Raw genomic sequence first — 24,205 nt, forward strand, 5'->3', positions numbered from 1 at the left:
GGTGCATTAATCTCTTTACACACTAGATGGCAGCACAGGGGAGTGTATTACGAGAAACATATGTCTGTCATCTAGCTGAACTGAAGCTGAAGCCACTGTTTTAAAAAGACACCTGTTGGCCATAGTGTGTTCTTTATACTGTCATATGTGCCTATTACCACACTCGCATCTTAAATTCAAATTCAATTCAAACAACTTAATTAGTCCCACTGCCACTAGGGGCAATTAGCTTAGAGCAGCATGTTGCTTACAGAAGACATAAAAACGTCTCACCACATAAAATCAACCAGTAGCCAGCTAAGAAATCATTTGATTATCTCTGTCTCTTCCACATTTAGAAACCAATTAAAAGCAGCCGGTTCAAACACATCATCTCACTCTTGTTGTCCATTTGGTCCTTCTGCTTCCATCCTCTCATTGTTACTGTCGATGTTGGAACCTGGTCATTATTCTCATGAATCAGAACTGGCCAATGCCAACACAGTCCTCCCCAGTCGAGGCAGTAGTCTATTGTCTGCATTATTGCTGTTTCTCGTAAAGAAGTAGCATTTGGCCGAATGTGAAATTATGGTGGCTGTACCACTTCTCCTTCAGCCCCCGTCTCTGATAGGATGTTCAGACAGTAGAACGAGACAGAGACTGAGAGGATGGATGACAGAACGGGACAACAGTCTTTCAGTCCGTACGGTCTGAGTATCTACTTCCCATCTGCAGACCCAATCTCACACCAGTAGAAATAATGACCTGATGAAAGAAACTCTTGACAGGGCTATTGGCGTTTTCTTAAGACACAGTGTTTCCAATTTCCAGTGATGCCGGTGTTGGGGCCAGGGGAAAGGATGCCTTGTCTGAAACACCATTTTCGGCATGACAGAATCGGCCTTTTTTCTCCTATTATATGACGTTATCTCTGTGGACTTCTGCCTTCTGTCGTTCACCTGGGTTCATCTTATTTTGTAATTAAAGCAATCAATTTAAATGGGGCCAATAACAAACAGATGCACAGTACAGATTAGTATGGTACATTTAACCCCCCCACACCCCTCCATACACCCGTATCCCACCCAACAGCGCTCCCCTTATGGAACACACACACATGGTCAAATCAGGTTAAAAACATTAATGAAAATAGAGAATAATCAGGATTGATAATGAATACAAAAAAAGAAAAAAGGGTTGTAATACAAACCAGAAACGAAATCCACCCAGCACAAGCTCAAACTCGTGCCGACGGTACGTTTTTAAGCTCATCTGCAGCATTCCTCCAATAAATAAAGTTACAATACAACATACAAATAAAGTTTGATTTGATTTGATTCCTCCACCATTAACCCTCGCTGACGACAACTCCAGGTAGATCACGTCAAGAAGAGTTTGTAACCAGTGTTTTAGTGACAGTTGCTGAGGGGGAAGTAGACAGTAGAACTATGTTTTTTGTGTGTTTTTATGCTACAGTCATGCCAGCCAACCAAAGTGTGTGTTCTCTCTCTTAGAGCTTGAACTTGGAGTCACCTGGGGTTCATTGTGCGGCCCCTGAACGCCGTTGATCTCTCCTCCCGGGTCACATGTCTGATACTCACGCTCAGTATCTCGCTGGTTCTTTTCAGAGGTATTTTCTCGTGGGGAGCAATCATGCCCAGACCAAACACCGCGTTCTGAAAATTGACCGCACAGAACCCAGGGACCTGGTCATTATCGATGATAAGGTGAGACTCGAATCTAGCTCCCTCCACACACACACACACACACGCACACATGCACACACACACACACACACACCCCACCTCCACCTCCATCCACTGCCAACTACTCAAGCCGTGTTGCCCCTTATGTAATACAGTGCAGGACGCCTCTGGGTAAATGGTACAATAGCTCGCCCTGGCTTAAGTGTGTGCGTGTGACAGCTCGGATGATGAGAGCGGCCAGGGTACACCTCTCTACTCCCGGCACTCGTTACTGCCATCTGTACGAGCTCTCCGGATTTGTTTGTTTCCATCGTCAATTATGATTGGTTTGTTATTACAGGGCAGAGAGTTCTCTTAGCATAAATCATTGACTTCCATCCACTCCCATACATATTAAACCCCAGCGGGGGTAGTGGATATTATTTACATGTGATTGGGGTTGGGATTGATATTTGTGTGTGTGTGTCGGTGTGAGTGTGCGATATCGGTGCGTACGTGGTGTACTTTCTGGCTGCTTGGGAATGTGATCGTGACAAGGTCTCCGCTGATTGATTCAGAAGCGAGGGGGTCGGCTGAGGAGCGCAGGGCATCGGTTAATGCGTCTCGCTCAGTGCTTCAACAAGCAGAATGTGCAGCGTAAACAGGACATGGTGTACCGAGTCAGTGAGTGAGGGTACAGTTTGAGCTAGCTCTGTAGTGATGAAATCTCATGAACATTCAATTGTTGTTTCATTACAACCCTTTGACCCCCCCATGCTGCTGCACTGCTTGTTTTACCTGCCTGTCTTAATGCTCGTGTTTTACTACTCCTGTTCTGTGTTGTGCCTGATGTGTGATGTATGGAACCTGCCTGTCATAATGCTTGTGTCTTACTACTACCGCTCTGTGTTGTGCTTGATATGTGTGCTGCAAGTAGTGCATATGTTTTTATGTTGCTGTTGCCTTTCTATGCTGTCTGTCTGTACTCTTTAACTTGATTTTTTTCTTTCACAGACCCCTTTCCCCCCCTCCCTCAAGAAGCTTGTGCTTTTTGCCAGGCCATCACTGTAAATAAGAATGTGTTCTTAATGATTTGCCTGGTTAAATAAAGGTTAAGTAAAAAATAAAATAAACACATCAATTCAGCCTTATTGCGCAGCCTAGATCAATCTGAATGCCAGCTCACAAGCGGGTGTCGATGAGATATTTAATTCATAGCCTTTGTCTCTGCTAACTGCTAGCACTTACAACGTGCCTAGCGATGCCTGTGCTCATCACGCCAGAATTAGAATGACTAGAGAGTAACGCTGAGTGTTGATAGTGTGGGTTTCGTCTCTGTGGTGCTCAGCCCTGTTCTTCTTCTCTGGTCCCCAGCATGTGTACAGCCAGCAGGAGGTCAGGGAACTCCTCGGGCGCCTGGACCTGGGGAACCGCACCAAGATCAGCCAGAAGGGCTCCTCGGGTCTCTCCAGGGCCGTGTCCGCCTACGGCATTGTGGGTAAGAAGAAACAAAGAAACACCAGCCCCCGCCCGCCAGAAAAACACATTTCAAAAAAGTTGATAGATTGATTTGCTTTTGATCGAGTGAAATAAGTATTTGATCCCCTATCAACCAGGAAGATTTCGGGCTCCCACAGACTGGTTATGTCCATGAGGCACACAAATTAGCGCTCTCTCTTTAAGAGAGTGCTCCTAATCTCACCTCGTTACCTATATAAAAGACACCTGTCCACAGAAGCAATCAATCAGATTCCAAACTGTCCACCATGGCCAAGACCAAAGAGCTGTCCAAGGACGTCAGGGACAAGATTGTAGACCTGCACAAGGCTGGAATGGACTACAAGACCATCGCCAAGCAGCTTGGTGAGGAGGTGACAACAGTTGGTGCGATTATTCGCAAATGGAAGAAACACAAAATAACTCAATCTCCCTCGGTCTGGGGCTCCACGCAACAAACGTCTGACCTCTGTGATTGCCAACAAGGGTTTTGCCACCAAGTACTAAGTCATGTTTTGCGAAGGGGTCAAATACTTATTTCACTCATTAAAATGCAATTTCTAACTTTTTTGTGATGCGTTTTTCTGGACTTTTTTTTGTTATTCTGTCGCTCACTGTTAAAATACACCTACCATTAAAATTATAGTCGGATCATTTCTTTGACAGTGGGCAAACTTGCAAAATAAGCATCAAATCAGGATAAAATAATTATTTCCATCACTGTACCTATTGTGCTTGAGCGCACGGTAGCTCGGGGCGGCTGTAGCTCAGTTGGTAGAGTGGCTCGTTCAATGATCGAAGGGTCGGCGGTTTGAATCCCAGCTCTGACTGTCCACATGTCGAAGTGTCCTTGAGCAAGACACCACCCCAAATTGCCGCCATTAGTGTGGGAATGTGTGTGTGAATGGGTGAATGAGGCCATTGTAAAGCGCTTTGAGTGCCGCTAAGGTGGAAAAGCGCTGCAGTCCATTTACCATTATGTAAGACCTCTTTCAGTTTGGCCCTTTTTTCCCTTGAGCACAGCGGATAACGAGCCTGAGAGATTTCCCTAGTCCAGCCCGTCCAGGGCTCCGAAACCACATCGTCTCCCAGCAGGCCGCCTCAATCACCGGTCGCCCCCGTCCTAAATTCACCTAATTAAATACTGTTGCGTAATCATTCCCGCTGAAGTCTGTTTTTGTCCAGGGAAGGACACGACGGCCTCTTTTTCGGTTACCCAATCGGTTATCAGAAATGGTTAGCGGCGTCCGACTTGAAGTAGTCCAATAACAAGCCGGGTGTCTCTACCTGTCCCTTTATTTCTCTTCTCATTTGTATGTCTGCCGGTGAGAGGAGACGTCTGAGTGAGTCCCTCTTCTGAATGGCCTCATTTCCTCAGCGCTGAATCCCGACGCCGGGGTGTTGATATTAATCTTGCCAGGTTGAAATGTCTGGCTTTCAGGTCAAGGTCACGGTGAACTCAGCAGAACGAGGCGCTGTTATTGGGGGATCCTGTCTGTCCGTCTACGGAAGCCCAGTCAGATGATGTTGGTTGACCAGACAGACGGGGTGTATTTTAGGCCTATTTATTTAGCAGTCAAGAGGAGACCAAAAGAAAAGCTCATTAATCTGACCAGACCTGGACACAGAATCGTGGGACCTTATAGGGGTCCAGAGTGCAACTAAATTGGTCACATTTGCTGATGTGCACTTCCATTAAAGGTCTTAGTGAATTAACCATTTATGGTTTGGTTTTAAGTAGACTGTAAGCTAGAAAACATTGTGTTGTTAGCAATTAGAGTTATGTCTGTCTGATTGTCTGTCTCCAGTCTCTTAATGCCATGCCATCAAAAATACATGTTCATGTATGGGAAGCTGCATAGGAAAAATGACAACAATGCATGGCCATTGTACTGTGTTGAATATTTGCCTTTTAAACAAGACAAATTGTAAGTCCTTAAGGGAGTGAAAGGGAATTCGATTTTGTGTTTTTTGTATTATAAATAAGTAATATAAGTATACAGTATGTAAAGTATGCAATGCTAAACAGACCTATATTATGATACTACTAGTATTTTATATCAGATTTCCCTGATATGAGAGTGGTTTAATAATAGAAGCACAGTTTGCCATTCCTGTGGGCGTTGGGGTACTAAATTTAGAATTCTTCCGTCAGTGTCTATTCAACATTTCTCTCCTGCCCGCACTCTTCTTAAATATCTGTACTACAAACATCTAGGTTCTCATGATTACAAAATGCAGATTACAAAAGGAGTTAGACGTGTTTCTTTGTTTTTTTTTTGTGAAGGTCAAGCAGCATATATTCGTGTATCTCTTTCGGCATGCGCGGAGCGGGATTAGAAACCGGGCGGACACGCTGACAGTTGCGCCAATAGGAGGGACTGTCGGCGCTCCTTTTGAGGAGTGAGTTTTACCAGCTACGTAAACACGTAATCTCTTACTGCACTGCGCTCTGTATTGCATCGCGCTTTGTATGTCATTGCACTTTTACTTTGCTTTCTTATATTGTTTTTAATCTGCCTTTTTAATCCCTGTGCAGCACTCTGTGCATCCGTGCTGTGAAGAGCGCTATACAAATAAAGTTTTACTTACTTACTTACGTTTCACTCGGTAGCATTAGCCCGAAAAGTCTTTGAACGTTGGTCCCCGTCGGTTCTCTAGTGTGAACGACACAGCCTCTCTCCTCCAGCAGAATCCACACATTTGCATAACGGCCCTATTAGTGCATTGAGACAATGAACGCGACTTCGAAAATCAATTCTAAAGTCATTTTGAGACTATAACGTTGCTCCATGCTAGACTGAGCTGGCTATCAAATGGCGGGCCGACGGAATAAGTGTCTCTGGAGAAGATGACTCGGCGCCAATTGGGCAGATGTCCTTGCAATAAAACCAAGGAGAACTGTGTAACCTCCCGGCCATATGTTTGAGGGAGTTGCCCCCTCCGTGTGAAGGTGTGCGTCGACTATTGAACGACACACTGATGGAGACGTGGAGAGACTTGGTGCCTTTTGTGGTTTTCTATCCCCCCCCGGACTTTTTCACATTCTACTGTGGATGGATGGATGGATGGATGGATGGATAGTCATTATTATCCCCAAGGGGCAATTTGATTTGCATCAGTAATAGTACTGCACAACTGTGTTCCAACATGGAATCAAAATGGATTTCATTTAGGTTTCTCCTTCTGTCGCGGTGCCACAATAGGCTGGTGCCGTTGGCTGAGAAAGTGAGCGTAGCGAGCGGAGAATTTGAGTCTGGACCGGAGCCCCGGCTCTTCAGCCGTCCGTCCACATGCGGCCCGTATCCGGTCTGTGATTGTGTCTGACTAAGTAATTGGTGTGACAACACCTGTTAACGCCTCCCGCATCCTGCTTCTGCCTTGACCTACATACTCTGACGGTGAGGCTGTAACACACACCCACACACACACAGTGTATACAGTACTACACACAGGCATACAGGCCTCGCACATATGTTGTGCATGGATCAAAACATGAGCACACACACAATTGCCTTCCATTCACATACGACCAACAGAATTGCTTATAAGAGTCGGTGTGTCAGACAAAAGATGGTGTGGGGGGACGTTACTGAGTACATTGTGTCCTCTCTTCTCTCTCTCATCCTTTGTCAAGGTGTCCTCTCTTCTCTCTCTCATCCTTTGTCAAGGCGGGCGGTGTCGAGGCTAGCTTCATGCTGCTTCGCTCTTGTTCAATAGCTTCTCATTATCTCCTGTGTTGAGCGACCCAGCTAGACTGCACCCTCAGCCCCAAACAGAATAAACGGAGAACCGTCTGGGTCGCACGGCAGAGCTGGGTCATCAAGCCTCGCCCCAACGGCGTTTCTAACTCCGTGTTTATACAGTAGTTAAGCCACGCAGGTCAGCTCTCGGCAAATAAAAGCCACAATGTATGTCACGGACATCATCAGCTCACATTCATGAGGTATTAATGCCTTATCGCAGTCACGTCTTTTCTTATCGATTCACCCGGCCTGTTATGTGAAGCCTCCATTGCCTCGGGTGGGAGAGACCGGCGCTTGTACTGCGCTGTGTGATCGCCACTCACACAAACGAGCCCTCAGGAAAAGCGGCAAGGTCCGTCTTCACTCTGGGCGTGGATAGTGAATGCATGTTATGTTCAAAATGTCCCTCATCTCTGAGCTTTTTTTTTTTATTGGATTGAGTAAGGCGAATTAATAGGTTTTTCGAGCGCATCATGAAGAAACTGCGTGAAAAGCGTGCATCTGTGTATCTTGCAGACAAACACGCCCCGCCCACACACAAACACACACACACACTCACACTACTGTAGCTTTTCTGAGAATAAACGAAAGCTAACCTGTGAATTCTGAGGAGCAGGAGAAGGTGTTGAATAGAACTTCAGTTCAGTTTTGTTCAGTTTTGTTTATTTGATTAAGAGGGACAATATACATTAATAAACACACAGTGTAAATGCACCCGATTTTAGCCAAAAGGCTAGTTTCCGTCGGCAGTCCCCCTGCCAGAAATTAAAAGGCCTACCTGCAATGTAAAAATTGTTACAGTGGTTAAAATCAATACAGTACACACAACATTCAGGGACAGTACACCATGAATCACATGGGACTTTTCTTTTTTTTTTCATCAAAATTTTCAATTTTAAGAGACTGGGTCTCTTATGTATTTGATAGTGGAGAAGTCAGTTAGTGGAGAAGTCAGTTTTTCATGCGTTTCTTGAAGGTGTGGTATGAGGTAGAGTCTATTATGTGTTTGGTAGTGGAGAAGCCAGTCTTTCATGTGTTTCTTGAAGGTGTGGTATGAGGTAGAGTCTCTTATGTATTTGATAGTGGAGAAGCCAGTTTTTCATGCGTTTCTTGAAGGTGTGGTATGAGGTAGAGTCTCATGTGTTGAAGGACTGTGTTCCACTCATGTGCAGTAGTGTATGAAAAAACAGATTGACCAAACAGACTTTTTCTAAATGGGATTTGGCAGTCACCTCTCGATGGCCCTCTTGTCGAACCCACGGTGAATGAACGGAAACTAACTACGCTGGTGAGCGGAGGGGGGGGGCGAACCGTGACGGATCTTGTACATGAGACAACAGTTCATAAATTTGACAAGATTATCCCAATTTAAGAGATTGCGTTTTTTAAGTATACTGCAGTGGTGGAATCTTCTGGGTTTTTTATGGAGAATTTAGAGTTTGTATAAGGATATGACGGGGCTTAGAGTTGTGGCATTTGCATTTGACCTTGTTTTTGTGCTCTGGGTGTGCTGGACAGCCAGGGCGTCGTTTTGATAGTGTGTCGGGGGGGTTGGCTGTTTGATAGTGTGTCGGGGGGGGGTTGGCTGTTTGATAAGTGTGTCAGGGGGGGTTGGCTGTTTGATAAGTGTGTCAGGGGGGGTTGGCTGTTTGATAAGTGTGTCAGGGGGGGTTGGCTGTTTGATAAGTGTGTCAGGGGGGGTTGGCTGTTTGATAAGTGTGTCGGGGGGGTTGGCTGTTTGATAAGTGTGTCGGGGGGGTTGGCTGCTTGATAAGTGGACACCTCTGCGCTTTGGTACTCACCTCTGACTGGTGTTTCTATCTAGTTGGCTCAATATTCCCTAGGAGCTTGCTGCTGAATGCTCAGTGTGCTATATGTATTATGTGTTATGTATCCTATAATGGGCTACTGCGATATACAGTAGCTACCATATATTTGCCTGCCATTCAAGTTGAATATTTGTATTTATTTATTCACTCACTCTATTTTTGATAGTGACCACAGATCACGTCATCCAGGACTGTCCGATATATCGGACACCCAACGGAATGCGTGGCCTGACGGTTGTGGATGACAAAACGGTGACATGGCTCCTGGAGGTGTGCCCGGTTATATAGCCCGGGTGACCCCCTCACCCAGGCTCGGGGTGGTAAAAGAACAGCCCCTCGGCCCCGAGCCTGGGGGGGAGGAGAAACATCAAAACCCAAACCAAGAAGAAGAATAGTGATATGTCTCTTATAATGTTGTATTTATTCTATGCATATGTGCTGTGTAAAATGTTCCTATGATATACAGTAGCTAATACAGTCAAAACGTCATGTTCCAGGAGCTTGCTCGATCTTCTCGTTGAGAGAGGTCAGTTTTTACTCTTCTCCTATTGGCTCAAATGGATGAACAGTTTTTTTTTTGCTTCCCTCCGGAGAATGAGGGGTTGGATCAGTATATATACAGTAGTACTACACCCCCCCCACACACACACACACACACTCCTCCTCCCCTTTATGTGAAGCGCACTGTGTTGCCTTTGTGTGTGAAATGCGCTATGTCAATAAAGTTTGACTTCATTTGTGTTGGGGGCGGGTGGGCTGTCGTGTCCTTTCCCTCCAGGCTTCGTCCGCTTCCTGGAGGGCTATTATATAGTCCTGATCACCAAGCGGAGGAAGATGGCCGACATCGGCGGCCACTCCATCTACAAGATCGAGGACACCAACATGATCTACATCCCCAACGACTCGGTCAGGGTCACGCACCCCGACGAGGCTAGGTAGGACAGAGGTCATATGTCACCTGTACTACTATCTACTGCTACTTTCTAGGTCATTCCAGCGTGCGGTGCCTAGCACCCCTGGGATCTCGCAGTGCGGTCGTTCAGGTGCGCTGTCTGTGGACGCCATGTTGTGCAGGACGGACGGGTTTCCGTTCAAGCTCGCCACGTGAAACCCTCATTTAAATGCGGTTGTTGGCGCCTGACGTCATTCAATTGACGTGGTTGTTCGCGCCTGACGTCATTCAATCAATTACTCTTTTCTGTGTCAATCACTACCACAATAAGTGAATTAACCACACGTGCAACTCGGAACGTGTTATTTGGGATCTTGGTGAATCCAGCCCATAATCGTGTCAGGGTCTGTCTGGCGCTGGTCTAATTCTCACATGTCCCCCGTCACCCCTGAGTGGATGTGCTGCAGTGGAACAGCGACCCATAAATACCCCTGACTCCCGTCTCCTACGATACCGCACACCACATCATTATTGTTGAGCTGATTATCTCCTGCTTCGACGGTTTCGTGTGACGACATCGCCTCTGGTAAAAGTCAACGGGTTCACGCCGCACCCTCTCCGTTTCCCTGTTCCTCTGGCAGGTACGTGAGGATCTTTCAGAACGTGGACCTTTCTAGCAACTTCTACTTCAGGTAAGCCAGAGAGAGAGAGAGTGTGTGTGTGTGTGTGTGTGTGTGTGTGTGTGTGTGTGTGTGTGTGTGTGTGTGTGTGTGTGTGTGTGTGTGTGTGTGTGTGTGTGTGTGTGTACGATATGTCACATTAGTATGTGTGTATGACATCTTCCGACTTCCCTCCATAATAATACAGCAGTATAGTACATTCATAATAATACATTGTATTTATAAAGTGCCTCCCCAGATATTTAAAGCACTACTGGAGAGGAAGGGGAGGTATCCTCATGAGACCATCCTGATCTTGCGAGTTCACATTCTGTTTCCCTCCACAGATCACTCTGGCCTTTCCCCTATCTAGAGCGATTTCCAGAAGTTGGAAATGTGACCGGACCAATCAGGGACTGCGTTCTAACTGCTGCTCTGTCCCCCAGTGGAACGGAGCCGCTGATTGGGTCCTGTACTTGACGTGAAATATAGGTCACTGACAGAAACAGTAGGCTAATGGCGTCTCCCGAAGCAACTAGTGGTAACGTTAACGTTACCGAACACAAGTGGTAATGTTAAGGCTAAAGAATAAACACGACGATAAGCGCAGTTATTGCAGAAATAAACTTGATAGCAGTTACAGAACAAGAGTATTCACTATGCCGAGTTTCTCACTGGAAAACAGAGAAATGTTTTTGTCGTTCTTCCGAATGAATTTGGCAAAGTTTTTGTTACGCTTTGTTAAGTTTGTCTGTCAAGGCAAGTAGTCCTGCCCACTGAAATCGTTCTAGACAGGGGGAAGGCCAGACTGATCTGTGGAGAGAAACAGACTGTGAGCTCAATATCAGGATGGTCTCACTAGAGGCTCGAGGGGATCGTGGTTACTTCTGAATTCACTCCTTACCTCTCCTCTCCTCACTCCTCACCTCTCCTCACCTCACTCCTCACCTCTCACAAGCAGCTCTCGTCTGCACTTGTTGCTCCAAGAAGCAATCTCCATTCGTCATTAGTTTTCAACACATGCTGCATGAGCCAGACAAATGCAACATTGATTGCAAACGACTCAGAGAGGTAGAAAGGTGGTTGTTCAAGAATTCATACAGTACTTGCTGAAGGCCTCAACTTGTTTTCGATCTGCTCAGCAGACAAATTCCTCTCTCAGTCAAACCCTCAGGATAGTTCTGAGGCGAGCAAAGGACTCTCCCCACAGCAGAAACGATGATTAGATCGATATTTTATTATTTTCCTCCACACCGAGCATGCTTGACGTTATACAACTGCAATTAACAGCACAGACACGGCGGCAAAGACTTGGGACTACTTCCTGAACTCCTCCTTACTTTGCCACAGCCACACAAGCTAGGGTGACACACACACACACAAAGCTTAGTAAGTAAGAAAACTTTATTTATAAAACAAATAGTCTTTCAAAACCAGAGTTACAATAAGGCTGTAGATGGAAACATGGAAAAGTAGCAATAAGATCAGAAAGTTATAGAAGCATAAAAACATTAAAACTACACAGAAGATAAGAAAGTTAAAACAGATTTATACAACAATTTATTAATAATTTATATTGATTTATAAAACAATATATACAATTTTAACTACAAAGAAGGCAAGCACACACGCTTAAAGTACTTTGGGGAGATTTTAACGACTCCGAATCAGCCAGTAATGTATAGCACGGTGCAATATAACTAGGCAGACAAGGGCCAACACTAGGAGCAACACTATTAAAGCACAGTTCTATATTGGGCCCTTTAAATCAGGGCCTGGAGCATCCGGAGGCTCTTCAGGTTAACATGGACTCAGTGACCCTGAGCTGATTGAGTCACTGAGTCTCTCCTTGCCAGACAGACACACCTCCTTATAATAGCGCGCCCACTCCTTCCCCGTGTCGACCGTATCATCTTTGCCCCGTCCCCTAGCAACAAGCATAGAGCCTCTTTTAACCAAAAATTGCTTATTGATTTGACCCAACCCACTTCAGTATTTTTATCCCTGCAGCGCAGAAGCCAATCCCAGAAGCACTCATCTGTTCGTCCGTCCACTCATCCGTCTGCACATCCATGCGCTCATCCGTGGCTTCATACCCTTAATTAATCAGACACTATTTAGACACTCCATCCTTACTAATTATGTGTCAATCAATCAAAGTGTGTGTGTGTTGTAATCTCCCAAGGCACAGGGGTGGAGCACGGCGAAACACATGGTCGACACGTGAGGCTCCTACACGCATCGGTGCGTTTATTGAAACAAACTTAATGCAAAAACTCAAAACAAGGAAAAACGATCTTCGGGGTTAGCCGGGGTTCTGTTCTCCCGGCGGCGAGCTGCGTGGGACGAGGTCAGGGGTCAGGGGTTGGGCTTCTGCTTCTGAAGACGATAAGAAAAGCTTGCGCTAGCAGGTTCATAAAGGTAGAGCGGCAGGTCGAGCAGTAAGCACCGTGCAGCTACTCACTGAGTCCGTAGACGACCGAGAGACTCCCCGGCCAAGCCTCTAGTAGCTCGTAGGCTCATTAACCGATTGGGGCGCAGCCGGTGATCACGCCGTCCAGACCTGATTGGCAAACTCAGTGCAGCTGGGGAGTATGGTTTGCCCGAGGAACCAGGAACGGCCTGTAAACCCCGTTGATCACCTGTCCCCGCTGTCCATGGTGCCGGTGGCGAGTGGTCCGCTCGGTCGCGGCCTCTCTGGCCTTTTCACCTCGAGCGCGCTGTCCATGGTGCTGAAACTGACTTTTAGTTGGGGCCTAAGTTGGGCGCGTTCGCATCCACGGGACGCGCCCTTGTGGCAGCCTCGCGCCGAATGGCCCCAGGGAGGATGCGACAGTGTGTGTGCGCACACGCCTGCCTGTGTGTCTGACCTTTGACCCCCCCCTTTCCCCCTCCAGCTATAGCTACGACCTGAGCCACTCGCTGCAGTACAACCTGACGCTGCTGAGCTTCCCGTGCGACCCGGGGGCGGGGCCGGGGGTGGGGCCGACGGCGGAGGAGGAGCTTCACACTCAGAGCCGCCAGGACGGTTTCGACATCTTTGAAGACGAGGGCCTGCCCACACAAGGTTAGTCACACACACACACACACACACACACACACACACACACAGTCTCTCCGTGATCCTCTCTCTCGATAACACCCTGCGGTGTGTGACGAGCCGTTATTTTCCAACCTGGTCGCGTGAGTGCACGCGTGAGATCCCGGAGAACATCTGTTAAGATTCTCCTTACGCAGCCCGATCTTGAAACCGGTCAGGATTGTAAACAGCCCGTAGTGCGAGAGGCCTTCCAAAACAAATAGTAAACACCGTGGAAGGGGGGTTAGTTGTCACGGGTCGGGCGCTGACGCCCAAGCCCAAATCCATCTCACCTTCGGCCGGCGTTCTTTCCCCTGCGCTACTGTGTGTCTCTCTTAATCCCGCCTGTGTAACCCGAGTTTCCGCGCTGTTGTGTTCCTCCGCCCCCCCCTCTCCCCCCCCCCTCTCAATCAGTGGTCCACAGCCTCCAGAACGAGCCGTACGGGAAGTATGTGTGGAACGGCCGGCTGCTGGAGCGGGTCAAGGACACGGTGCATCACGACTGGCTCATGTACATCATCCACGGCTTCTGCGGCCAGTCCAGTATCCTTTCTCCCTGCTCGCCCGCGCGGAAGCCTGGAGAGCGGCGCTTTGTGTGTGTGTGTGTGTGTGTGTGTGTGTGTGTGTGTGTGTGTGCGTGCGCATTTGTGTGTGTGTGTGGTGTCACATGTCTATTGTTAGTATGTAGAGTGTGTGCGTGTGTGTGTGTGTGTGTTTGTGTGTGTGCGCGCACCCTTGTGATGTCACTTGTCTATTGTTAGTATTCTGAGTGTGTGTGTGTGTGTGTGCGCGTTTGTGTGCGTGTGTGTGTGGTGTCACATGTCTATTGTTAGTACTCTGAATGTATGTGTGTGTGAGCGTGTGCGCGTCCATGCGCCCCTGAGTGTGGGTGCGTGCGCGTGTGTGTGTGTGCGCGCGTGTGTGTGTGTTCGTGCGCACGTGCGTGCCCCCGCGTCTGGCGGCCTTTAGAAGACAACCTCAGCCTCCTCGTGTTGCTCGCCCGCTGCCCACACCCCCTCACCCCCTCGCCTAGCGAGCGCTGGAGCAGACGAGTGTCTGGTTTCCGCCACACGTGGACGACAGCATGAGCCGGCCGCCGGTCTCCAAGGCCCAGTCTGCCCAGTCAGACGCTCGGCTTGAGTGTTAATATTCCACACTGTCGCATAGCAATATAAGACGGCAATTAAGAAATGGTTATCCGCTGAGTAAACAGCGCAGCGTTTCCATAATCTGGCCATCTGCTGACAGGATTGACCCGTCGGCATATTTGAACGAATGAGCTGCTATAGTCAGATCTGTTGCCTTTTGGGATGAGAAGTGTGTTCTGCTCCAAGCCGAAGTAAGGTGTGGGTGTGTGTGGGGTGTGTGTGGGGTGTGTGTGTGTGTGTGTGTGTGTGTGTGTGCGTGCGTGCGTGCGTGCACGTCTTCGCATCGTCGTGTGCCTTTTTTGAGATGCCTGTAAGCTTAGAAGATTTGATCAAAGCCTAGAATTAATGACTTCAGGGGGGTACACATCTTTTCCATGAGTGATTTTAGAAGCGTCCTCCGAGAGCCTTAGTTTGGTTACGTTGTTTATAACGGCGTAGGAGCTCGGAGCTTGCCTAGAACCACGGGAGAATAACAAATAATAAACAATAAATAAGAGTTTCTGATTTATTGTGGTGCGAGAGTGCCTCGGCTCTCATTCTGGAAACCTTGATTAACTCTCACTGAGGATACCTGAGTCAGAGCTAGAGTTCGCTTTGACCGTGTTAGTTGACCTATCGGCTATGACCTACCGTGCGTTAGTTGACCTATCAGAGAGCTGCTCATGACGCCACTAAAAACGCCACACGGACATTGACGAATTTCCCTCCCGAAGTCATTCATGGTCTTCGGTGTGCGTGTCACATTACTCAAAATTCGTCCATGAGGAAACTGGTCATGTTTGAATCTCCTGCAGCGTTATCCTGCTGGGTTTCGTGGCAGAGGTGCGCACGCACACACACACGCGCACACACACATGCGCACACACGCACGCACACACACGCGCACACGCACACACAAACACGTGTATACTGCCGCAGTCACACAGCGCTACAGTCTCAGAAGGCCAGGAGAGCCACTGTGTGGGTGGCTGAGTTCTAATGATTCCTGGAAGCCATCTCTCCAGGGTTCTCTTCAGAGAGAGAGAGGGAGAGGTAGAGAGGTAGAGAGAGAGAGAGGTAGAGAGAGAGAGAGGGGTAGAGAGAGAGAGGTAGAGAGAGAGAGGTAGAGAGAGAGAGAGGGAGGGAGAGGGGTAGAGAGAGAGAGGTAGAGGTAGAGAGAGAGAGAGAGGTAGAGAGAGGGAGAGGTAGAGAGAGGGAGGTAGAGAGAGCGAGAGAGAGGGGTAGAGAGAGAGGTAGAGAGAGAGAGAGGTAGAGGTAGAGAGAGAGAGAGGTAGAGGTAGAGGGAGAGAGGTAGAGAGCGATAGGTAGAGAGAGAGAGAGGGAGAGAGAGAGAGGTAGAGAGCGATAGGTAGAGAGAGAGAGAGAGAGAGCGGAGAGCCAACAGAGAGAACGAGTGATGGTGTTGAGCTGAGAAGAAGGAGGAGAGAAACGGAGCGGTCAGAGGGGTGAACGGAGAGGAAGGAGAAGTCGAAGAGTTCTAGAAGCCGAGCGCCTTGTGAAGGCGAGCTCAGTGGAGAGACGGATGGAGGCAGAGCGAGGGAGGCGTGGCGAGGGTGGCGTTGGGAAGTCCAGTCGAAAAGCTGAATCATTGAGCGAGGAGGGCGGGGAGGGAGGGGGATGTGGACCGAGGGGTCGAAAAAGTGATGTACATAAATAGAAAGTATGACTTGTACATGCTAATGCATGTGTGTGTTTGAGTGTGTGTGTACGTGTCTGTTTGAGTTTTTGAGTGCGTGTTTGAGTGTGTGTTTGAGTGTGTGTGCGTGTGTTTGAGTGCATGTGTTTGTGTGTGTGTGTTTGCGTGTATGTGTGTATGTGTTTGCGTGAGTGTGTGTGTATGTTTGTGTGTATGTTTGAGTGTATCTGTGTGCGTGTGTTTGCGTGTATGTTTGTGTGTGTGGGTGTTTGCGTGTATATGTGTGTGTATTTGAGCGTGTGTGTGTTTATTTGAGCGTGTGTGTGTTTGCATGTATGTGTGTGTGAGTGTGTGTATTTGAGCGTGTGTGTGTGTTTGCATGTATGTGTATATGTGTGTGTGTGTATTTGAGCGTGTGTGTGTGTTTGCATGTATGTGTATATGTGTGTGTGTGTGTGTATTTGAGCATGTGTGTATGTTTGCATGTATGTGTGTGTGTGTGTGTGTGTGTGTTTGAGCGTGTGTTTGCGTGTATATGTGTGTGTATTTCAGCGTGTGTGTGTTTGCATGTGTGTTTGCATGTATGTGTTTGAGCGTGTGTGTGTGTGTTTGAGCGTGTGTGTGTGTGTGTGTGTTTGAGCGTGTGTGTGTGTTTGAGCGTGTGTGTGTGTGTGTGTTTGAGCGTGTGTGTGTGTGTGTGTGTGTGTGTGTTTGAGCGTGTGTGTGTGTGTGTGTGCGTGTGTGCGTGCCCGTCCGTGCGGCGCGTGACCCTCCTTGACCCCGGCGTGCAGAGCTGCTGATCTACGGCCGGCCCGTTCACGTCACGCTCATCGCCCGGCGGTCCAGCCGGTTCGCCGGCACGCGCTTCCTGAAGAGGGGGGCCAACTGCGAGGTACCCCGCCCCCCCGCCGCCGTCGCCACGGCAACCCAGATGACTCAGTCCCTCAGTGATTCACAGTAGCAGCGGGGGAGCGAATGGGAGGCAGGAAAGGAGGGCGGGGGGTGGCTGTGATTGGTGGTGGTCAAGGGAGGGGGGGGGTGGTCTGATATGACTTCCATGTCCCTGCATGACGGTCTGATATTCTGTGTGTGTGTGTGTGTGTGTGTGTGTGTGTGTGTGTGTGTGTGTGTGTGTGTGTGTGGGCGGGCGGTGGGTGGGTGGGTGGGCGGGCGGGCGGGCGGGCGGGCAGGCAGGCAGGCCGGCCTCTGGCTGTTGTTTTACCTCAGTGACCCAGACTGGGTTTCTTACTCAACTACCCGGCTGTATGTTGACATATTGGGCCTGGAAGTTAGCCTGAGGAGCCTGGAGAGAAGAAAAACATGTACAGAATTATAATGTGTAGATCTTCCAAGATAAGTAAACAGTAGCCTGCTAAACTATCTCTATATCAAGAGCTTGCATTATGTCTCTCTCCATGGATCAGTCTGGTCTCTCTCCATGGATCAGTCTGGTCTCTCTCCATGGATCAGTCTGGTCTCTCTCCATGGATCAGTCTGGTCTCTCCATGGATCAGTCTGGTCTCTCTCCATGGATCAGTCTGGTCTCTCTCCATGGATCAGTCTGGTCTCTCTCCATGGATCAGTCTGGTCTCTCCGTGGATCAGTCTGGTCTCTCTCCATGGATCAGTCTGGTCTCTCTCCATGGATCAGTCTGGTCTCTCCGTGGATCAGTCTGGTCTCTCTCCATGGATCAGTCTGGTCTCTCTCCATGGGTCAGTCTGGTCTCTCCATGGATCAGTCTGGTCTCTCTCCATGGATCACTCTGGTCTCTCCATGGATCAGTCTGGTCTCTCTCCATGGATCAGTCTGGTCTCTCTCCATGGACCAGTCTGGTCTCTCTCCATGGACCAGTCTGGTCTCTCTCCATGGACCACTCTGGTCTCTCTCCATGGATCACTCTGGTCTCTCTCCATGGATCAGTCTGGTCTCTCTCCATGGATCAGTCTGGTCTCTCTCCATGGATCAGTCTGGTCTCTCTCCATGGATCAGTCTGGTCTCTCCATGGATCAGTCTGGTCTCTCTCCATGGATCAGTCTGGTCTCTCCATGGATCAGTCTCGTCTCTCTCCATGGATCACTCTGGTCTCTCTCCTCTCGCTGTTTCTGACACACAGACCAATCAGTGCTCTCTGTGATTAACGACCATTGTTAGCTGATTGGTTGTTCTGATTGATTAGATGTTGAGCCAATCGTCTGTGATTGTGCTATTTCGGACATTTAGCCCTGTGGTCTGTCTACCATGAACCTGAAACATAGAGGCCATCATTTCTCCGATCGTTCCAGTATTGAACTAGCTGCAGTTTTTCTGCAGGGTCTCACTGGGCTACAATGGAAGTCAATGGGGCATACGTAAATGTGTTGCAAAAACTATGATAAATGTGCTTTTCCGAGACGGGAAGCACAGGGTATAATGTTATCAGTCTCAGTATGCTCTCCTGTGAAATGTAATGCTATTTTTAGGTGTTTGACGTCCTCCATGGGAGCAGAGAAAGCAAGCGCCAGGGGAATGCTCATGTCCAAGACATTCCAAACATGTAAAAATATTCAGATTGTGATATATTTCACAGGATGGCATAATGAGACTGGTAAGACTACACCCTGTGCTTCCCTGCTCGGAAAAGCACATTTATCATAGTTTTTCAATGCATTTATGGTGCCCTATTGACTTCCATTGTAGCCCAGTGAGAGCCTGCATAAAAACTGCAGCTAGCTCAATACTGGATTGATCAGTGAAATGATGGTCTCTATGTTTCAGGTTCATGGTAGACAGACCACAAATGGGGCTAAATGTCCGAAATAGCTCACTACCCCTTGAGAACGCCGCTTGGCTCAGGTGGTTCCTATAGAGAGACCGATAAGTGAAATAAGCAGTGCAAATTATACTAAATTGTCAGTCATATCCAAGTGTAGCTTTTCTTTGACAATGTCACATTCTTAAGTCTTCATACCCCTCACTTGTCCCCTCCCCCTCTCCTGTCTCCTCCCCCCTTATCTCACTCCTCCCCCGACTCCTCCCCTCTCACAGGGGGACGTGGCCAATGAGGTGGAGACCGAGCAGATCATCCACGACGCGTCGGTGATGTCGTTCTCCGCCGGCAGCTACTCGTCCTACGTCCAGGTCCGCGGGTCCGTCCCTCTGTACTGGTCCCAGGACATCTCCACCATGATGCCCAAGCCCCCTATACGCTGTGAGCACCGTACCTCGCGTCACTTAACGCGCTGCAAGGGTGTGTGTCCACCAGCGAGCTGTATGTAGCTGAACAGCTCCAAGTTTCCAACTGCTTAGAGCGTATTAAAGCTAGACTTTAGAGCTGGCTAGGCTACCGATGTTTTACAATGCTTTACACCTACGTTTGCAACGAGTGCCGTATTTCTGCAGACTGTAGATTAACTAGCCAAGTTAAGATAGCTCGCTAATGTTAGCTAGTGCTAACGTTCACTGTGTCTGTAGTTTTGCTGAAAAACTACCATTGTCGTCAGAACAGCCCGAAAAGTTCAACTTTTTTCAACTGCAGTGGGTTCGCCCAGGGTGGCATATAAGCTAGAAACGCTACTGCTTATACCCAAATCACCCACAACCTGTAAAGTGTACTGCACTAACTCATTCACTACCATACTCAATATTCACTATCACCCAAGTCCCCCCTGGGTAAATTCATTGTTCACTATCATACTCACTATTCAGACGCACATATTCATTATTCTCTATCACTAAAATAACTTTTACCACAGCTCATCCTCCAATATATAGCAGTACTAGTAAGTAGTTATGCAAGGATGACACCCATGTTAGACGCCACATCTATTATATAGTTTGCTGTTTTGCAACGTTTCGGCTAAATCTAATCGTGTTTAGAAGCTACTGTACAATATTACAGAGCTTGTCCCCCGAGATGAAATGGCCTCCTAAAAACAGAACGCTCCTCCGTCACTCCTCTGTCTCCTCTCCATCATCCCTCCATCATTATATAATAATTACAGTAATTACAGCGCCTGAGGGAGGGTCTTTAATCCACCACACGGTGACACACACAGTACTCACTGGTGAGAGGCGACACAACACACACACACACGGCACACACACACACACACACAGCACACACACATGCAGCTTCTGCGGTCGTCAGTGGAAATCGTTTCCTTCTCCCATCCGAGTCGTCGTCCTCCAGGGGCAGCCAGGAGCAGTGGGCAGACATCATTCATGGCGTCCAAGTGCTCAGTCCAGGTCTTGGTCAGGGACCGGACTGAAGAGCATCTGTTCTTCTGCGCGTTTTTCGGATTGGGCGCTTTGAGAGGAAACCCTTGTGAACGCAGGGAGAACATAGGCCCGGAGACCTTGCTGACAGTACTAGGTACTGCGCCACCGTGCCGCACGTGAGTGATTTTGGGGTTCAGTGTCTTGCTCAAGGACACTTGGGGATCGAACCAGGGGACCGCTCGATCCCCAACCGGCCGCTCTACCTCCCGATCTACATCATCCCTCCCTCCTCGCACTCCTCTCTCTCCACTCCTCGTTCCATCTGGGATCGAGAAGGAGAGGCTGCAGATAGGACTGCTGCGTGCGTGTATGTGTGCATGTGTGTGTGCATGTGTGTGTGCGTGTGTGTGTGAGAGAGAGAGAGATGCAGAACTGTATTGAATTATATTAGTTATCTTTCCTTCACCTGGTTTCCATTCAGTCTGCTTTAAGGTGACATTTACCAGCATAAGGCAGAGATGCAAAGCGAGTCCCCAAGATGTGTGTGTGTGCGATTACCTTATCCTTTTCCGCAATCTTGCCGTCAGTCATTCCCAGACTGGCATTTCCAGCCAAAAGACAGATGTGATGCAGAATCCAAGTTCCTCCCTGAAACCTCAAGCTCCTTGAGCTCTGCTTTTAAATCATCACCAGTTAAAAGATTTCACCAGAGATGCAACTGTGCTGAAGGACTGATCGGCTTGAGCTGAACCTGCGGGCGCCTTCGGGGGCCAAAGATCAAACCATAGGGTAGAGGTCAAACTGTATGTAGTCCAACAATGCACGCACATCCATTATTCCACTGGTGCAGGATTTAAAAAAAAGTGGTCAATTAGGAAAAGACGAATATCCACTCACTGTCCTCAACGTTTCGACCTATAAGGTCTTGGTCAGGCACATCCTTACGGTCAAACTGTAGCACATGGGTGCGCCGTGTTCCAGAATCCTCAAGCAGAATTTAAGTACTCTTTTTCGTCTCCATCTTTCCTTTGAAATGTTGGCCCCAACAGGGAGTAGAGACGAACACGTATTCCAACCTATTTAAAGCGCCCCCATCACCCAATTACATCCAATTATCGTGAATGAAGCCGGGCCCTGTGATATAGAGACTCGTTAGAAATTTAGGTCAAGCGTCTAGACTGTCGTGATTATGATAAGAGCACAGAGCTGCCTGGCCCGTAGACATATTACTGCACCTTGTTTACATCACCATCCTTGATTTTGAAATGCCCCGTTGTACACGAGCTGGTCAGTTGTTTACGGCCTGGTAGGTGAATAGCTCGGTCGGGAAGGAGGCGTGGGAAGGTTCCTCTGTCCTCGCTTCGTGTGTGATGTCATCACCGCCACCACCTCCCGCCGTGGCGAAATCCGTGTCTTGTCGTGCTGAACGGGGACAGCGCAGGATGTGAAAACCGCAGCCAAGTGAGGGGGGACAACCGCACGCCCCTCTTTGCTATCGGTTACGGCTCTGATTTCGAAGGTCAAAGTTCAGGCGAAGATGAGAATGCCCTTCGCTCACATAGCATGGGCGTAAACGGGAGACAAGTGGTAAATTTGCGCATGTGTGGCATAAGCACTTCCTTTCAATTCTGGAAATCCAGAAAACCGCGCAAATGACTCTCCTCAAAAAGTCCGGCGAAGACGCAATGTACAGTTTTTTTTGCTTGCGTCGTGGCAACGCGGAGCAGATACAGTTAGGGCCGGTGCTGTTCCTGCTTTTGTGAAATGCCCGAGCGTACGCAGGTAAATCAAAGGATGACACGGTATGATACATAAGCAGCTTCTGACCAATCGGTTTCATTTGCCCCGTTTCTCGTTCTGGGAAACACTTGTTCCGTCTAGTGTGCGTTGTTAAAAGCACATTCATATTCATGATGAAAATATTACATTTCCACTCATTCCCACAAAGGAGCACCGTGGGTGGGAGACAACATGTTTACTGTTGCAACGGCTTGTTATCCTCTTGTGAAGGAAACGGTCATCAAAGATGGCGGGCCATTCTTTGTGTGCGTGTGTGTTCGCCGCCGAGCGATCATGAGAGAGGTACATGTCCGATCTTTTTCCGAGCTTCCTGATTGGCCGGGCTTGGCGGCGAGCAGCTGCGGATGTGGCCTGTGTGTGCTGTGAATGGAACCGTTAGGATTTCAAATGGAGGAGAGATGAGAGAAAGGATGACGACAAAGAGGACGACGCCGCTCGCCGAGGAGGTGCGGTGAGGGAGATGGGCTTGTTGTTAGGGCTTGTTGTCAGGGCATGCTCTGGAAGCAACGCTTCAGTAAACCCAGGAAAACCTTTTAGTTGGCCTTATGAAACATCGGATCTGTCAAACTTTTGCCTGCTTGATAAGCCTAGTTCCTGGCCCGCCACATGTAGGCAAACCTAAGTGATCTGGGCTGCTGAAAGAGACAGATAGATACTTTAATCATCCCCGTGGGTGAAACTGGGTGTTTCAGCAGTGGAAAAAAGTACAGCAGCAGTGGAAAAAAAAAAAAAGTACAGCAGAATAAAGAATATACATAGAGCATAATACATAATAGATTAAATTAAATTACAAGAAATGCATACATACAGTATACATAAATATGTATACTAATACTCAAATATGCAATACAGACACACACACACACAGATCATCCATTAAAAATCTCTTGTTCCAGAGTAAAGCTTAATCGTGTCCAGGAACGGTTGTTACTGTCTGAAATGTTGAGGTGTCTGACTGAACTGACCACTCATGGTTACAGTTTGCTAGAAGAAAACACTGAACTCTTTAATGCATTGGCAATGACAACACAGTGATGTCACTTCTACAATTATTGACCTCTGACCCTTTGACCTCTCCCAGTGGACCAGGCTGACCCCTACGCCCACGTGGCTGCTCTCCACTTCGACCAGATGCTGCAACGCTTCGGCTCGCCAATCATTATCCTCAACCTAGTCAAGGTAACCACTCCGAGAAACCACTTCACGTCCTCACACACACACACACACACACACAAACACAAATACACACATACAAACACACATACACACATACACACACATACAAACACACACACACACACACACACACACACACACACACACACACACACTGTTTAAGTTAAACTGGATGTCTACAGACTGTTGTTCCACAGTGGAGGAAGTGACTAAGGACAGAGCCATGGGGTCAAACATGCTCGGACATCACACACACACACACACACACACACACACACACACACACACACACACACACACACAACATCCTCTAGATTTAGCCTGTCTGCTCACACGGTTACGTAAGTCAAACCAGCGGTCTGAGTGATCCTGCCCCCTCGGTGCTCAGGTGTCCACCTCACGTTGTCTCAGACAAAAGACCCTCAGCTGCGCACAGCGGCGCCTGACATGTGCTTCCAGGGGGAGTCTGAGGGGAGTCCTTTCCCCCCCCGCCGAGCGGAGGAGGAGAAGAGAGGAGGAGGGTGTACTGCACAGGAAAAGAGGAACAAAGCAGAGAAAAAAAACTGTTAAATAACGATGGCCTTTAAGCCAAGCGAGGTGTTACTGGCCGCGTGGCGTGGCGACCTCATCGCGCAGTCCAGGCCGGAAAATGCCAGAGAAAATGAAACATGACCTCGCAAATTCTTCTCAGCCTTCTTGTTGCGTGGCCCGGGAGGGGATTTGTGTGTGTGTGTGTGTGTGTTTGTATGTGTGTGTGTGTGTGTGTGTATGTGCGCACACCTCTGTGTGTGTGCACACCTCTGTGTGTGCCTGTATGTGTGGCACATTCATGTCTACCTGTGTGTGTGTGTTTGTGCGTGCGCACACCTGTCTACCTTTATG

The 24,205-nt window shown here is 48.3% G+C and overlaps 1 protein-coding gene across 1 annotated transcript in view; it reads left to right on the forward strand.

Moving 5' to 3' along the window:
• Window positions 1-24,205, forward strand: part of fig4a (FIG4 phosphoinositide 5-phosphatase a) — a 71,559-nt gene that overhangs the window by 680 nt on the left and 46,674 nt on the right. Inside the window, exons 3-11 of the mRNA XM_084453777.1 lie at window positions 1,608-1,706; window positions 3,039-3,162; window positions 9,515-9,671; window positions 10,270-10,320; window positions 13,185-13,354; window positions 13,781-13,909; window positions 16,942-17,042; window positions 19,175-19,337; window positions 23,229-23,326. Of these exons, the coding sequence (XP_084309903.1) occupies window positions 1,608-1,706; window positions 3,039-3,162; window positions 9,515-9,671; window positions 10,270-10,320; window positions 13,185-13,354; window positions 13,781-13,909; window positions 16,942-17,042; window positions 19,175-19,337; window positions 23,229-23,326 (1,092 nt within the window). The remainder of the gene's footprint in view (window positions 1-1,607; window positions 1,707-3,038; window positions 3,163-9,514; window positions 9,672-10,269; window positions 10,321-13,184; window positions 13,355-13,780; window positions 13,910-16,941; window positions 17,043-19,174; window positions 19,338-23,228; window positions 23,327-24,205) is intronic.

The sequence above is a fragment of the Borostomias antarcticus genome (genome assembly GCF_949987555.1).
Source record: "Borostomias antarcticus genome assembly, chromosome: 19".
NCBI lineage: Eukaryota > Metazoa > Chordata > Actinopteri > Stomiiformes > Stomiidae > Borostomias > Borostomias antarcticus.